At 40.3% G+C, this 15,486-nt stretch overlaps 1 protein-coding gene across 5 annotated transcripts in view; it reads left to right on the top strand.

Moving 5' to 3' along the window:
- cica (capicua transcriptional repressor a) overlaps positions 1 to 15,486 on the top strand; it is a 51,351-nt gene that overhangs the window by 9,357 nt on the left and 26,508 nt on the right. For all 5 annotated transcript variants that reach the window (XM_082522332.1, XM_082522334.1, XM_082522333.1 and 2 more), the window contains exons 3-5: positions 555 to 831; positions 11,704 to 11,835; positions 14,314 to 14,467. In XM_082522332.1, the coding sequence (XP_082378458.1) occupies positions 555 to 831; positions 11,704 to 11,835; positions 14,314 to 14,467 (563 nt within the window). The remainder of the gene's footprint in view (positions 1 to 554; positions 832 to 11,703; positions 11,836 to 14,313; positions 14,468 to 15,486) is intronic.

The following is a 15,486-nucleotide window of genomic DNA, read 5'->3' as shown; positions in this document are numbered from 1 at the left end:
TTGAATAAAAGGCGTGTGACTTCTTGACAACTCATACCAAAGCGATCTAGATGGACAAGTGAAACTATAGGCCAAAGACAAAATAAGTAATTTCGAGGTGAACTGTCTCTTTAAAACAGCAACAATTTATGCAGGTCGATGTTTGTTTTAAAGATATGACTGGTAGACTGGTTTGCGTGCATTCCCAGACTGACTTCATGACGTTGACGTCAAGTCTCTGTTGGGGCCTGCTTGTTCCAAAGGTTGTTCTAACTAAAGAATAAATTTGGGACCAATCAGGTGCCTCTGATGATATTCGTGATGAATAAGAATCTCACCCTCTAAAATAGCCTACAATTGTGCATGGGACTGCACATCATTATCACCTAAACCTTGTACATTTTGTATTTTGAGCTGTGACACCCAGAGTTGGGGTAAGGAATCCATTAAAATGAGATTAAACAGTTTTGAAACCATTTCGCACCTGGAAATGGCGTTACCAGCTGCAGGATGTTTTGAATAATCCGAGTTTCCTTAAAATACTATAAATATTTTTTTTGATGTCTCTTCCCCAGTCCTTGACTCCAGCCACAGGGGGCCACGCTTCCCTCTCCAGCCCCTCCACTCCTGGGTCCATGTCTTCTTCATCAAGCTCTGTGTTCTCCTCGTCTGGTTCCGGAGGCAGGGAGAGGGAGAGGAAACCCGAAGGGCATCAAGACGCCAGTGGTGGGGCGCTGCCACAGCCGGTAGCCTGTCATCCCACACCAACAGCCCTGCTGCCCCTCATACTACCAGCAGAGTCGCCTCACCCTGCTCCACGCAAGCAAATCATCATGGGACGCCCAGGGACCGGTAAGAAACGAGGGGGAGGGGGAATGGGAGATCATTTCTTTGTGGTCTGAACCTCTGTTCTGTCAGATTTAGAGTCAGCTGAGCCACACAGCCTAAAGTGTGAAGAGATGTGCAGCTTGTGTCTTATGTACTCTGGCCCAGTACCTCTCACTTTCAGTATCTCTCTAGGATTACAGCTGTGTCATCAATGCTTTGGCTATGACTCATGTACACTTTACTATTGTTCCCTTGCTTTCAGATGGCTTTTTGTTTGTTTGTTTTTTTCTCTTTGTTTCTGTTTTCAGAAAGTTTATAAGAATTTTTCCACTGCTTTGGGCTTCGCAGAGGACTGGTATCTTCTTAGAAATGCTAGAATTTCACTTTTAAAATGCAGGCTACAACACGAAAAAGCAATTCCATTAATGTGAAATATACTCTTAGCAAAGAAGTGGAAGAGTCACAGATGAATAAAATACAGATGAAGTGGTTGTTTGTGTTTATTCAGAAGCATTTTCGACCCAAACTTTAGTTCATTTTGGGTCACACATGCAGTTTTTGTTGTAGACTAAGGATATCGTACAGTACAGGGCTTTAAATTTGAATTTTAAAAAAGAATGCCTCCTTTAATTACTTCCCACAGGGGGAATTTATACACTTTGGGGACAGGATACTACATTGTTCTGTTCTTACCTCAGTCTGTGTTGTCGTTCTTCACAGAGTAAATCATTGCCATTCATCATTTCTACTGTCCGTGTGTTTTATGGCTTTCTTTTCCTCTTGCCTCCATGGCTGCGCTGGTAGTTTTCTGGCTTAGCTCGCTCTTAATGGCCATGCATTCATTACTGGTTCTGCTCAACATTATTATATCTCTGCAACTGTGTGTTAGAATGTCCCACTTTATATGTGCAGGAATTGTTTAAATCATATGCAACACCCACAATCCCACCCTGACATTCCAGCGGTGATATATTTATTTTCCTTTTGGTTATCAATGTTGTCTTAAATTGTACCATCGGGAGAGCCTTTAAAATACCAGCTGTGCTGTAGTTGTGTGAAGATGCCGTTTTGCATGAGGGAGAAAGGAAAGAGAGATTGAGTGCTTGTCCATAATTGGTAAACATAATGAGGTCTGTAAGCTGATACTTATAAGAAAGAAGAATAGCTTAGAAAACTGCTTTCTAATGAGGCTTCTATATCAAGCAGGGTTCAGAAGTAGTGAACTCCATGGTTCTCTAAAGGTTGTAGGCCTGTTATAAATCACTCTTACTAAAGTCTAATAAGACGTGGATAACTCCGGTTCTCAATTGAGACAGATTGTGTCACTAATTATATTCCATTTAAGAGTCAACAGTACCTCACAGATTATCCATTATAGGGCAGATTTGCTAATGACAGAGAAAGTGCAAAACCCCCAATGACTGTTGGGATTTACAAAAGAGGTGCAGTGAAAAGTTAGCAATATTTGGAGGGGTAATTTTATACTCAATGAGGTGTTCAGTGCTCGAAATGGTTGCAGTAGTTGCCACTATGAGTGTTTTTGAAATTTCAGGAGAATCAGGGATATTTTCCATCCTTGTCCTTCCTCACATGGAGTGAATAGTCTGTTTCAAACACATTTGCATTACTGGAACTACGCCTTGTGGTTTAGGTGAAGGAGCTGCCTGCAGAGAGCACGCAGGAGGGAGTGCACATGACACCCACTCTTTAGTAATGAATGCACTGGACAATTATCTGCTCTATTCTCACATCAGCACAATCTGACATCGCACAGATGTTGTATTGGGGAGCTGGCAGGTTGAAGACTGGCAAATGCCCGATCTGCATGTGTCAGACTTTTGCATTCTCACGTGGATTTCTGTTGGGTGATGTGAAGAATTCAGGGCTGCACTGCATGTGTGAAAACAGCTAATTTATTTGGAATAAGTGCGTAATCGCTGATCAAGTCTGAGTGTGTGCCTTGGCTATCCACTGGCAGTAAATTTAGTCTTTAAAGTAAGGGCGCAGTTGAAAGTACCAAGTAGAAAGCTTCACTTGAGTTGTTAGCAGATTACTCGAACCTTCATCAAGCGTGCTCTTGGTGGATTATGCTGGTGATTACTGAAATGAATCAGCTCTTCCTGTGTTCATAAATCGCCCGCCTCAACTTTCCCCTTCCTCTGGACCTTATTTATGATTTTAGCTGCACACTAATGTGCACTCTGTAAGCTGGATTTATAGTACTATGTTAAATCTGTGGTTTAAAATCTATGCTACAGCCTACAGTGTAGCTTGATCTCCACAGAAATGTAACTACAGGTTACAGCGACATGGATCTCACAAACTGTGACAGGTCTGTTCAGTAATAATATGCAGTGCGAATGCATTTTATTTTCTTAGGGTTTTAGTTTTAGCTATCTTGCTCAGTAGGCTGTAGATGTTAGTTTTTTGCCAGTGTAGACATATACACAGAATATGTGTAGACTCTGTTTGTTCTGAATCCTTTTCTCCTTCCTATGATTCAGTAATAGTAACTGTTGTTAAAGATTTATTAGCTCCAAGCCCATCATGAACGGCTCGCTTTCACTCCTGATGGCAGAGCAATGCAGACACACCAGGGTGCACCAAATATAAATGCAAACAGTACTGCACTACTACTACAAATTAGTATTGCAATATTCTAACTGTTGTTATCCATGTGCACTAAAGATGGGGACGTAACAATTCTGAAGCTAAGACCAAAACCTCAGTAAAATATTTTGCATTATCCATTGTTCCCTGACCCAAAGCAGAGCTGGTTGCCTGACGAAAGCTGTAATGTTCATGCAGTGAGGGAAATATAAACACATCAGAATGACTGAGTTTATTCTTTGTTTAAGAGCTAATTATGATCAAGTGATGTGGACTGTGGTAAAAAATGATTCTCTATTTTTTGTTGTTGCTTGTGTAATAACCAGAGTTGCTTACAGTTTTGTATATTTTTATTAGTTACATTGTTTAAAAATGTTTTGTTTCTATTTAGTTTTATTTAATTTTTGCTAGTTTCAGTTTTGGTGATTATTATAATTAGGGGCAGATTTAAAGAGTCCAGAATAGCTGGGTGATAGGTTACAGTCATGCAGTGATCCCGGTCTGAGAGGACTCTAGTTGTGTTGGCAAATGTAACCGTGCTGACAAAGACTAAAACGATAAAACTGGGGAAAATTTGCCGAGAATTTTATTTTATTTTCAGTAGTTTTGTTTTCTTTCTTTTCTTTCTTTTTTTTTCAAAATCTAATTCCTATCTTTATTTCAGTTAAGTAAAAGGGTTTTTTTTCACAGCAACTTTTAGATTACTGTGTTTAGTTCACTATTATAACCTTGGTTTGAACTAAGTTGTAGTTTTTGCAACACACCTACTAGGCAGCTAGGAAGAAACCAGAGCACCAGCACTGATCCAACAGAAATTGTTTATAACACATGAGACAGAAAGTAAAATTAATATCATTTTCTAATTTCACTCGACTGTGACTCTTCTACCAGAAGCTGAGACCAGTTTAAATGAATCTTCTCACCCAGTCAGGTGGTGGGATGTAAGAAAATTGGCTAGCGAGAAATGTAGGTGCTTGGGTTCATCATCTACTTTGTGCTTGTTTCCATGCCAACTTTGTGATATTACAGCCTGGGCAAGCTCAGAAATGTTACTTTGAATATATGAATGACGAAGATTGTTTCCATTTAAAATGCCTGATTTCTCATTTTGTGTCATTTTGATGCAGCACTTTGTAAATCTGAAAACTGAAAGTGGAGGATATTGGCAATTTATAGGTTGGTTGGTTTCACGGTTGATAGTGAGATGATGTAGAAGCAGAATATTTTGCACAGGCAGTCACGTAGACGAGGATAAACATAGACATAGCTGCAGATTAGTTTAAGGCAGGGGTTCTTTAAGTTTTAACGACTGAATGAAGGGAGCCATGATACGAATGAAGGCTACAGAGGATAAATGCACACATCAGACAAAATAACGCTAAAAGCTGACATTTATTTATTAAACATGAAGATAACAGAAAGCTTCATGAGAACCTGCTGACAGAGAGAGTAAGAGATTGCCTGTATACCACATGAACATGTTATTTTTAATCATTAGTTTTATTGGGATTAGTATTAATATGCTTAAATGATTGGAGAAGTTCAACACATCAACATAGCGTCTCTTACCTGTGGCCATTTCCTCCTGGCCAGAGTTTTCTTAAAGCCCGTCTCCATCTCTGTCTCTGACATGTCAAGGGTGGATTGCATGCGATCTTAGCTTGGACTTGTTGATGGTGGAGAAGGTTTTGTTTTATTTATATGTCAAACAGAGAGGCCACTCTCTTTGTATGCTTGTTTAAGTGCAGAGTGTCGACACTCGGAGTCCGTCAGTGCTACGTAGAGCTTTGTTCAAGGGGCAGTGTCAAAAATATGTGCATTAGCTGGTAATGTTGGGTGCTTTTATTCATGTCTTTGTTCCTAAGTAAACAGCAGTTCTGATATATGTATAAAGAACGTCTTTGTCATAAAGTAAAAGTGTATTAACAGCAAAAATTGCGCAGTAGAGCCACTGTCTGTGGTTCTTTCTCTTCATCGTGAACTTTGCTTACATTTCCTTTCCTCTTTAAACAATTAATTAGCATTTGATCCACGTGTGATGTCATCCCCATCAGGCTATGTGTTTTTGGCTTTTTGGTATCTGTAGCCTTTGCATTAATTGTACTGGTTTTATCGTGTGTGCAAATAAAATGAACCTTGAATTTGGTGCACCCACAGGTCAGTAAAATATTACTGAGGGCCACCAAAAAAAATTTGTTCTTCTAGTGGGCACTTGAAAGTGGCTACAGAAGCAAGTTAGTCCCCACAGATAAAATGTTAAAATGTTGAACTCTACATCAGAAATAAACATGTTTACACCCTGGCACCGCAAACTATTTTGGTCTTTATTGATAGTTACCACATATATATAAACTGTATGGGGGTGATTGTTTTTTAACTCATTCTCTTGGATGCTGGTGAGGCTGAAAGTTAGGTTCAATTTCAATTCAGTTCAATTTTATTTAGACAGCGCCAAATCACAACAACAGTCGCCTCAAGATGCTTAGTATTATAAGGTAGACCCTACAATAATATATGCCGAGAAAAACCCAGCAATCATATGATCCCCTATGAGCAAGCACTTTGGCAACAGTGGGAAGGAAAAACTCCCTTTTAACAGGAAGAAACCTCCAGCTGACCCAGGCTCAGGGAGGGGCGGGGCCATCTGCTATGACAGGACAAAAGAAATGCTGTGGAAGAGAGCCAGATATTAATAACAAGTGATTCAGTGCAGAGAGGTCTGTTAACACATCGTGAGTAAGAAAGGTGACTGAAGAAGAAATACTCAATGCATCATGGGAATCCCCCAGCAGCCTACATCTAATGCAGCATAACTAAGGGAGGATTCAGGGTCACCTGATCCAACCCTAACTACGTGTATGCTTAGAGGCTTGGCTGCTTACATTGACAGCTCTCCTCATTAACTGGACGCATTGAAAACTGGTCCGATCCGCTGTGATTGGGGCATTGGTGCCTTTATAGCATTTTTAATGCAGTTGTCTGACAAATAATATGGTTTTGCTGTGTAGTTATTTGTCTAGTTTGTGCTCCAGTCTGGATGAGTGAAATTGTGCAGCTTAATTAGTATATTACTATTACTAGGTAATAGTTTATGGATGCAGCTCAACAGAGTTTCCCCTCATCCAAATATGGTAACTTCCCGAACCAAGATGCCATTTTCCCAGATGCAAAAATGCAGGATTCAAAAGGTGGAGTCAAGAAAATGATGGATGGGTACAACTGTGTCTTTATCCATGTTTTATGTTCAGTCTACACTTTAAAGCCATGAACACAAGTGGCAAAACTATCAGCTTTGCTTCTCGAGGATCTTTGAGTTCCTTATGTTAGGATTTCATATCCTCCTTTGTGATTAAATGATAATATCTTGTCTTGAGTCAAATGTTAAAAATGACTTTAAAGTGAAACAGTTTCTTCTGAGGAATGAATATCGAAAGCTTTGATACATCAGTCGCTCTGGCAACCACTCAGACCCGCTGCTCGCTGTGTGTAATCTGTGACTCAGTGTGTGTAGTGTCACAGTTATCGAGTGTGCAGTGGGTGTCACCCTTTTTATATGTGTACGCATGTGTGTGAGCACGCGTGTGTGTAAGGGAGTGATAAGGGGTGTTTCACTTTAAACTTAAAAAGGGCGAGAATATCGACATGTCTAGACATGCAAGACTGAGAGCGGGAGTGCAGAGAGCAACAAGGACATTCACACCTCCTACACACAATACACACACAGACACACACACACAAACAAACATGCAAGCACGCACACTCGTTCCAGACAATCAACAACCTCAGACAGGGCATTAAGGGCAGGTCCAGCGTGATATGAATGTGTTTCATTGCTCTCAGCAGAAAAAGGAGCAATCGTATTGCTGGCGTGTTGTCATGGATACACTGTTTCCACCGGTAGAATTAGTGCAGTAAAGCGTTCAGGCCTGAGCTGATTACTGGTGTGCACTTTTCTCTCCCCCTCTCTCCTTCTCTCTCCCTCTCTCTCCCTATCACATCCCTCGCACTGCTGCTAACAGCCACCTGCCTCTGTAGCGTAACGTTTCCTCCGCCATACATTTTTTAAAACACCTAGAGCCATCGCGGGCCCAGAAACAAACACAGAAGAAGGCAGAGCAGGCCCCACGGCTGAGATCTCTCCTAAATATAGCCCAGCTCAAGTGCAGCTGCATTAGCATCACAAGTTTCATTACTGCTCTCTTTGAGTGCATCTGCAGTCTTCAGTGACGGAGAAGAAGGAGGAATAAGAGCTCAGAAGTAGCTCAGGAGCTGTTTTATTGCTATACTTTCCACCCACGGGAGTGATTATTAGGAAAGGTCTAGTGGTAGTAACGTGCAGTCATGGGTCAGATGCATAGTTTTCCCCACTTTAAATCGTGTGCAAGTCTTTATCAGTTCAGCCTTTTGCTTGTCACTAAACCAAGTAAACCAATAAAAACATCTGATGTAGATATCCGAGCAGTGCTTCTCTGTGATAGTTTCACAACTCACTACTGTCAGTAGTTGATCAGTGCACTTCACCTCTTCCGGGTGTTAGCATTTCCTTAAAATGTTCAAAGTATCTCTAGCCAGGTTTTTCATAGCTAAAATAACCTAAACCGAAAAATAAAACTACCCACCGTTGCATTTGGCCATATTCTGGTATGTCACAACCACAGAGAGTATAAAACGTGGACATAATCACCATGACATCACCCACTGGTTTGTGAAGGCAGTTATGAAGCCTTGCGCCGAGCATTTTCACTGTCGCCATCTTAGTGTTTTGAAACTGGATGTGATGAGTGAGGGTTAGATCTCGCTAATGGCTTGTAATTCACAAGAGACAAGAAACCCCCTCCCTGCTCTCACCAGTGAGCTTCAAACTTTGCTTTTTTGACAAAGCTAATGGTTAAGACCTCCAAGTATGCCTTCGCCTTAGTTATCCCGCTATAGGCTCATGCTGCTGGGGACTTCCCCTCTTTTTACTAACCATGTTTTATATACCACAGCTGCATGTCTGTCTTTGTGTCTCTCTTTTTTCTCTCCCTTCAACCCCAAACTGATCACAGCAGGTTACTGCCACTCCCTGAGCATGGTTGTGTTGGAGGTCTCTTCCTGTTAAAACAATGTCCTTCTCCCCGCTTTTGCCAAATAGTTGCTTGTGTGTCTGTTACAATACCATGTTTGCAATGTAAAGTGCCTTGTGTGTACGATATGTTTAAATTGAGAGATTTTAGCCTTTACACACATGTACTACACAGATGAGCAGGTCGTAGTAGTAATTATTGTAATTGACCACATCTGTGGCTGGAAACAGCAAAATGTGTTGCATGTCGACAGTTTGAAATTCACGCTTCTTTCTATTGTTACAATAATTCGTGACATTATAACTGTATCCTATTGAGCTGCTCTTTTAAACTAGCAGACTGTCATTAGTTACACTTTATTTGAAAGGGTCTTAATTCTCTTAATTTGGTCTTATAGCCAATTCAAGAAATGTCTTCACTGAATATTCTACAGTAACAAATGTCTGCATCAGGACTTATTTGATTATTAGGATCCCCATTAGCTGTAACACAAAGCACAGCTATTCCTTCTGGGGTGGGCGTGTATATTAACACATTTTAAAACAGTGATGTAAAACAGTGTGACTTCTTTTAACTTGTGGATGAGGTGTAACCAGTTGCCCAGAAGTCATGTGACGTGTCATATAGCTGTGACAGAAGTCTGTATGAATCGGTTTATCACAAATGAAGTGTGTCATGTGTTTCAGTCAAGCAGTACACATAAATAGCCATAGACCTGCCTGTAATTTGCCACACACAGAAATCCAGTGTAATTTTGTTTGGGATTGTTTGTTTATGTCTTGTGTTTATATAATGAACGGTTGCTATGGTTGCTATCAAATGTTGTCTCTGCTCTTCCTTAAAATGTCTGCATCAGCTGATTTGTCCTCGATTGAGACCTTCAATCTCGTGGGTTTAAGAGCAGTGCAGCTGGATTTTACCTTCAACCGACTAATGAGGAAAACAACAATAACGTGTGTGAATTGTTTTGCATTTAAGGACTTTCCCGGGCATCTTAGCAAAGCGTCTTGTGGTGTATAAAGAATTTGAATAAGCCTCACTTCCTCAACTGAAGTTCCCTTTACAAACAGTAGTATAAACTTGGAGAAAGAAGTACGGAGTCCAGAAGTCTCAGTGCTGTGATGCTAGTCATGTGATCTGAGAATCTGCATCTAAAGGATTTCTTAAACACAGTGAAACTAACAGCAGCTACAGTACATCCAAGATGCACTTCTTTTTCTTACTTGTCTAGCTCAGCAGTATCTAGATCTTCATTTAGAAGAGCAATAGCTGGCAAATGGTTAGCTATATTTAGACCATTTTAATACTTAATTATATAATTATAAATGGAAATGGAAACTGGACATGTCAGTGCTGCAGCGAAGAGTTCACCACCAGTTCGTTTCCACCAGGCTGGACTTGAATCTGGACTAATGGAGGCAGGGGAGGAACAGGGAGCTGGGAGGAACTGAAGCTGAACGCTTTATCAAATAAACTCAGTAAAGATGTCTAAAATACCATGCCTCTGTAATTAATATAACTAGAAAGGTTAGTGGTGTATAATTCAACAGTTTAACAAGTTTATGTAGCTTAGTTTCCATTAACCTTGTGAGTCTCTTCTTTTACATGCTAGCTTTGTGTTTATCAAGTTTATGTTTAGCAGGTTTCGTTTCTGCTGAGTTTACCACCTTGGTTAAGGATATCAGCATGTTCACGTTCACTAAGTAGCCTGAAACACAAAAAAACAGCTGTGGTGAATGGGAATGTTTTTGCTTTTACAGGATCAGTCATTAACAGACAACCGTGCAGGGTTTTTCTCCATGCAGGAATCTTTTGTGCACCCCAAAAATGCTTTAACCCAGAAGGATATTGTAATAAATATACTGAAATCAAATTATGCTTGAGCTTTTCATTCGCTCAGCAGTAAAACACTGTAGAATTTGGTCTATAAAATGTTCAGAAGGAGCATAAGAAAGCATTAATTTATGTCATGTAAGGCCAAAGAATCACTTACTTTATGTGAATTAAACATGCCTACTGGGATCCCCATAGACCCATTTCAGCCATCTCAGAATGAGTGGTGGCAAACCAGTGTTTACCAGCATCCAGACTCATCCTCTGTGAGCTATGAACACTGAGTAAAAAATGAATGTTAGTCCAATGTTGTTGAGATGTTTTAGTCTTTAACAATATCCTGGTTCAACACAGTCGTTGCCATTCCAGGGAAATATTGGAAATACATAATTATTAGGGCAATTCATTGGACTAAGGCAGTTCTTTAAATTATTTTATTTGTATGTTCAAACATATTGTGAAATATTTGTATTAGGGAAAAAAATCTCTAGTAAAGGAAATTACTCCAGGAAAAATATGTACCCAGTGAAGGCTTGACTATAAAATTTACAGTAAATGTATGTACGTATGAACGTTATGGCATTCTGTTTCTTTTTTTAAATATTAATTGTAACTTCTTTTCAACATCTCCTTTTATTTTACTTAAGTTACTGAAGCAACCTTGCAAACAGGTGTTGTAAAATTACTGTTAAAAGAAAGACTGAGCAACGAGTTTTAGTTTTGAAAAGTCATCAAACTGCCTCTCGTGCCAAGCTCCTCTTTCAACCTGATATCAGCAGGAATATATATCACGTATGGTCAAACAACAACTTCTCTGTGATTTTACAGTATGATTTAGGGGAAAAATACTGCTGGGTCCTTATTTTGGACCCATGATGCATTGTGACTCTGTAAGATGGCAGCAGGAGAAGTTGCTCTAAACTCTTTGAATTTATTGCATTTTGTTTTACGGTGTCGTTTGTGTCAGCTTGAAATAGATCCCACTACAGAGAGAGTTCAGCTGAGAGTCTGAAGTTCGGCAGGGGTCTAGACAGCGAGTAGACTGGAGTCTGGAATCTGTGTGGATAAAATAACAGGTTCCCTCGTCACATCGCACACCACATGACCCCTCAACTCTCATTATCCTGAGGGCTCATCTGCATGTGTGTGTGCTGGAGACAGGTGCTGACTAGGTGACTGAGTACACAACTCCATTCATGGTCTCCAGACACATTTTGTCAAAGTGTGGTTTTTAGTATCGCTTCAACAGCAGTGATGGTCACACAAGACTTCACATGCTGCCAGCGGGCAGAGTGATACTTTCTGTTTACAGGCAGTGATACTGAGGCAGATAAACATGATGACATTTCACTTTTTCTCTCTCCCTCTTTCCCTTCTCTTCCCACAGTTTGGACCAACGTGGAGCCTCGGTCGGTGCCAGTGTTCCCTTGGCATTCGCTGGTCCCTTTCCTGGAGCCCAGCCAATCGGGAGCAGCTGCCCAGCCCGTTGATGGCCAACAGCTTGTCAATCAGAGCAAAGGTACCAAATGACCATATTCCTTTTCTGTACACACGACCTCGTAAGGTTTTACCCAGGAGAGGTGTGCCGAAGATGGATTCGTGCCCTAAAAACAGTTTTATAAACAGTTTTCCCACAATAAAATATTCATAACAGGAAACGGCATGCAGGGATATGTTCTCAAATAACGCCTGCCAAAACAATCAAGTACAAATCAACAGCCAAGTCAGTGTTTCCCAAAACAGTTGCGACAGGATTGCAAATCACCACAGTTGGTGTTCACACCATTATTATTCTCGTAACATTGTTGATAACACTATTTATTGAGTCAAGTACTGAAATCTATTCAAAGACTGATTTGAGCAGGTGGGGATTGTCAGTAAGCTACAAGCTAATTTGGAAACAGAAATCTCTTTTGTACACATCTTAATGGGATTTTATTTTAGGCCCTTTAAGTCATATTTTTAAGAGCTGTAGGCTGTTTAAAGAGGTTCTGCTTACCACCTCTCTATTTATATCTGCTACTGGAGTAGCTTTGCATGATTCACAGTTCAAAATAAACAAGTAGCTTTAGCTCCTCCCTCTTCAAGCCAGCTTTCATCTGATTGGCTGCTCCTTACAAATAGAGGTTTGAACAGCAGGAGGAAACCAAAAGTACTAAAAACTGTCTCACACCCAGCATTTTGAGCTGTCTGAAGCCTGAGCCTTTCAGCCACAGGGATTTTACATGTTAACCTCATTATTTGAGACTTCATCCATGTTTAATATGATCTCTACCACTTTAACAGTGCATACCACATATGAGAGAAAATAAGGGTCCACTTTAAGACCTGCTTCGAAGGTCACAACTTAAAATTGCTTGTTTTATCTGCTCAGAAAATCAGAGTAGCTGGTGATAATTTCCCAATGAGCTGACCTGCTCATGAGTGTTTAGCAGCATTTGCTGCACACACCAGCATTTTCAGCCAGTGTTAGTGTTTTTATAAATACTTAGCCACCTAGACATCACTCATTAGTTTTTGGATTACCAGTTTGAAGGTTAGAGTTTGACGTTTGGCCCAGTGCCATCTCGGCTCTGTGAAACCGAAAATGACTATATTTAGATGAGAGAATAGAGCTAATCAGCTAATGCCTAGCTAATTTGGTTAGCAAAGTGTATCTGTTATATACACAGACTGTATAAGTGAAGACAGTGCAGTTTTGATCACTAGTTTCTACTTCTACTGAAATGCAGCACAACGTTTATTGTGCAAATTAGAGTTTGAAAGCAGTATGAAGCATGGTGTGCTTTAGGGTGGGCCTACTAAGAGTTGCTGTGTAAGCATGCAACGCCTCTTAGTTTCTCTGTGAAATCCACCATCACTTATCATGTGTGGTTTCAAAACATCAAGATGACGATGCAGAAATACTGAGCTTGAGGCTTCACAGTAATGGTAAACGGTAAATGGCCTGCATTTGTATAGCGCTTTACTTAGTCCCTAAGGACCCCAAAGCGCTTTACACTACATTCAGTCATTCACCCATTCACACACACATTCACACACTGGTGATACCAGTGGCACTGAACTGCCCATTTGGTGACAGTCGGTGGTTATTTACAGTAAGTGGCTTTATTATCTTAGAAGTCCGCAGGGTTAAAAACAAAATTTTCCTTGCTGAAGAAAGTGAACAGCCAACTCTTTTGATGATACTGAGAAATACTTTTGCTAGAAAATTAGAGAAATAACATCGAGAAAACAAAAGTAATATTAAGAGAGTGAGCAGAGAAAGAAAACCCCACTCTGTTTCGTATCTGTGAAAGTGGAATAGATAACTTCGTTGGACCCAGATCACCATGATCAGACTGCACCAAGTTACAAAATGAACATCATGCTGTATTAAATAAAAAATAAAATTAGCTTTGGAGACTATAAACTCATGAGGACATTATTTGCTGAGGCCTTAAATCATGTAATTTTCTCATAAACGTCTGCATCATAAGACTTCTGTTTTTGCCACTCCTGGATCCACTTTTTAGACCCAAAAGCTATGTCTTATTTTATTTTGTTAGATTTGTTCACCACACAGCCTGACTGACTAAATGCTGCAGAGAGTGTTAGCTAAATAAGTAATGGTGAATTCAGAAGTTGAAGCCAGTCTCTGTAAACCCGTCAAACCTTGAAAACAGAATAAATACAAGGAATACTCGGCTAAATCTTTCAGTCTGTGGATTTAATGGACGCACTTATTTGATGTACAGATTTAGATTTTAACTTTTCAGAGAACAGTTTCTTTATGTTTGCCTCCATCTTACACAAGTATTTTTGTTACTACAGCAATAGATTATAACATAGATTGAGTCAGAGCTTGTCACACCTCCCACAGACAGTTGGCCAGAATACCTGCCATCAGCAAGCTGCATGCAGAGTAGCCCCGTGTTTACACATACGCCACTGTTACTTTCATAAAGCTTCTCCACTAACTGGCACATAAATCGCTTTTTTTGGATAATATTTTCAGAGCCTCGCTGTGCTGTAGCTCTGGTGAGTGACGGGCGGTCAGGTCCTCCAGACCTGGAGAGAGGATCGCCATCATGTCCACCCCCAACGAATGACAATCCTCCTACAGACAGGGGTGGGGTGGACAGCGAGATGGAGAGTGACACAGATGACCCGTAAGTACAAAATGTTTGTTTGTTTTTTCATTTTATGCAGAGTTTCTTTCTGGCGAGTGATGTTTCGACGCGTACAGGGTCTTTTCATATGTTTTATTTGCTTGGATATTGAGGATTAAAGCCATAAAACGCACTACAGTCAGCTGACTTCAGTTCCTGTGGGCATCAAAGGACAAGCGCATGATTTGAAAGTGCATTAAGACCAGGAAGTACCCACTGCTGTTAAAGTGACCTGGAATTTCTTAATTGTTTTTTCTTTCTTATTGTTTTAAAGAGTTTTTATTCCTGTGAAGCACTTTGAACCTTTATATATGATTCAAGACTATAGAAGTGGTTGTGAGTGTACATGAGTCCAGGAGTGCCATGGGATTTTAAGTCAACCAAGCTTTATTATTTTAACTGCACAAATGGAATTTACATACATTCAGTGCCCTGAATGACACATCAAAGGTCCTGATTGGTAGAGAGGACAACATTTGTGAGGGGGAAGATTTCTTGTGTGGAGAAAACAAATAAAAACCCCTAAAGATGAAACAAAAGCTATCAGGAGAAATTACTCCAAAAGTTTCCTGTTTATGACTTCAGCTGGACTGGGGGTGTCAACGGCTTTCAGCATGAGTGTGTCATTTGTTTTTGAGGAGGTAACCACTAATGCCATTGTGCCAAATGAGTTAGAAAGGCACTTGAAGACCAAGGGTCCCCTTTCAGAGAAAGTTTGGCTACTGTAAAAGAGCACAGGATGTTAACTAGAGACGGCAAGAACGTGTGCTGGATTGTGTGGAACTGTCAGATGATGAGGAGTGGGGTTTTAGTTTTAGTGGGGCTTATTGCAAAAGCGTCTTCATCTGACAATAAAATCAAAATTGTCATTCATGTCATTCTGGATAGCATAAAGGGCTTTTTCTCTGCAGATGAAAGCTTGATTTCTCTTTGAAGAAAAGCTAGAAAACCACTGAGCTATACAAATAAAAATGGCCCGACTCTTTGCAAACAACTGCAAAGAAGGCATGCGAACAAAA

Source organism: Aulonocara stuartgranti (genome assembly GCF_965226115.1).
Source record: "Aulonocara stuartgranti genome assembly, chromosome: 22".
Classification (NCBI taxonomy): domain Eukaryota; kingdom Metazoa; phylum Chordata; class Actinopteri; order Cichliformes; family Cichlidae; genus Aulonocara; species Aulonocara stuartgranti.
The sequence above is the reverse complement of the archived record's forward strand: the minus strand, read 5'-3'. Positions and strand labels throughout refer to the sequence as shown.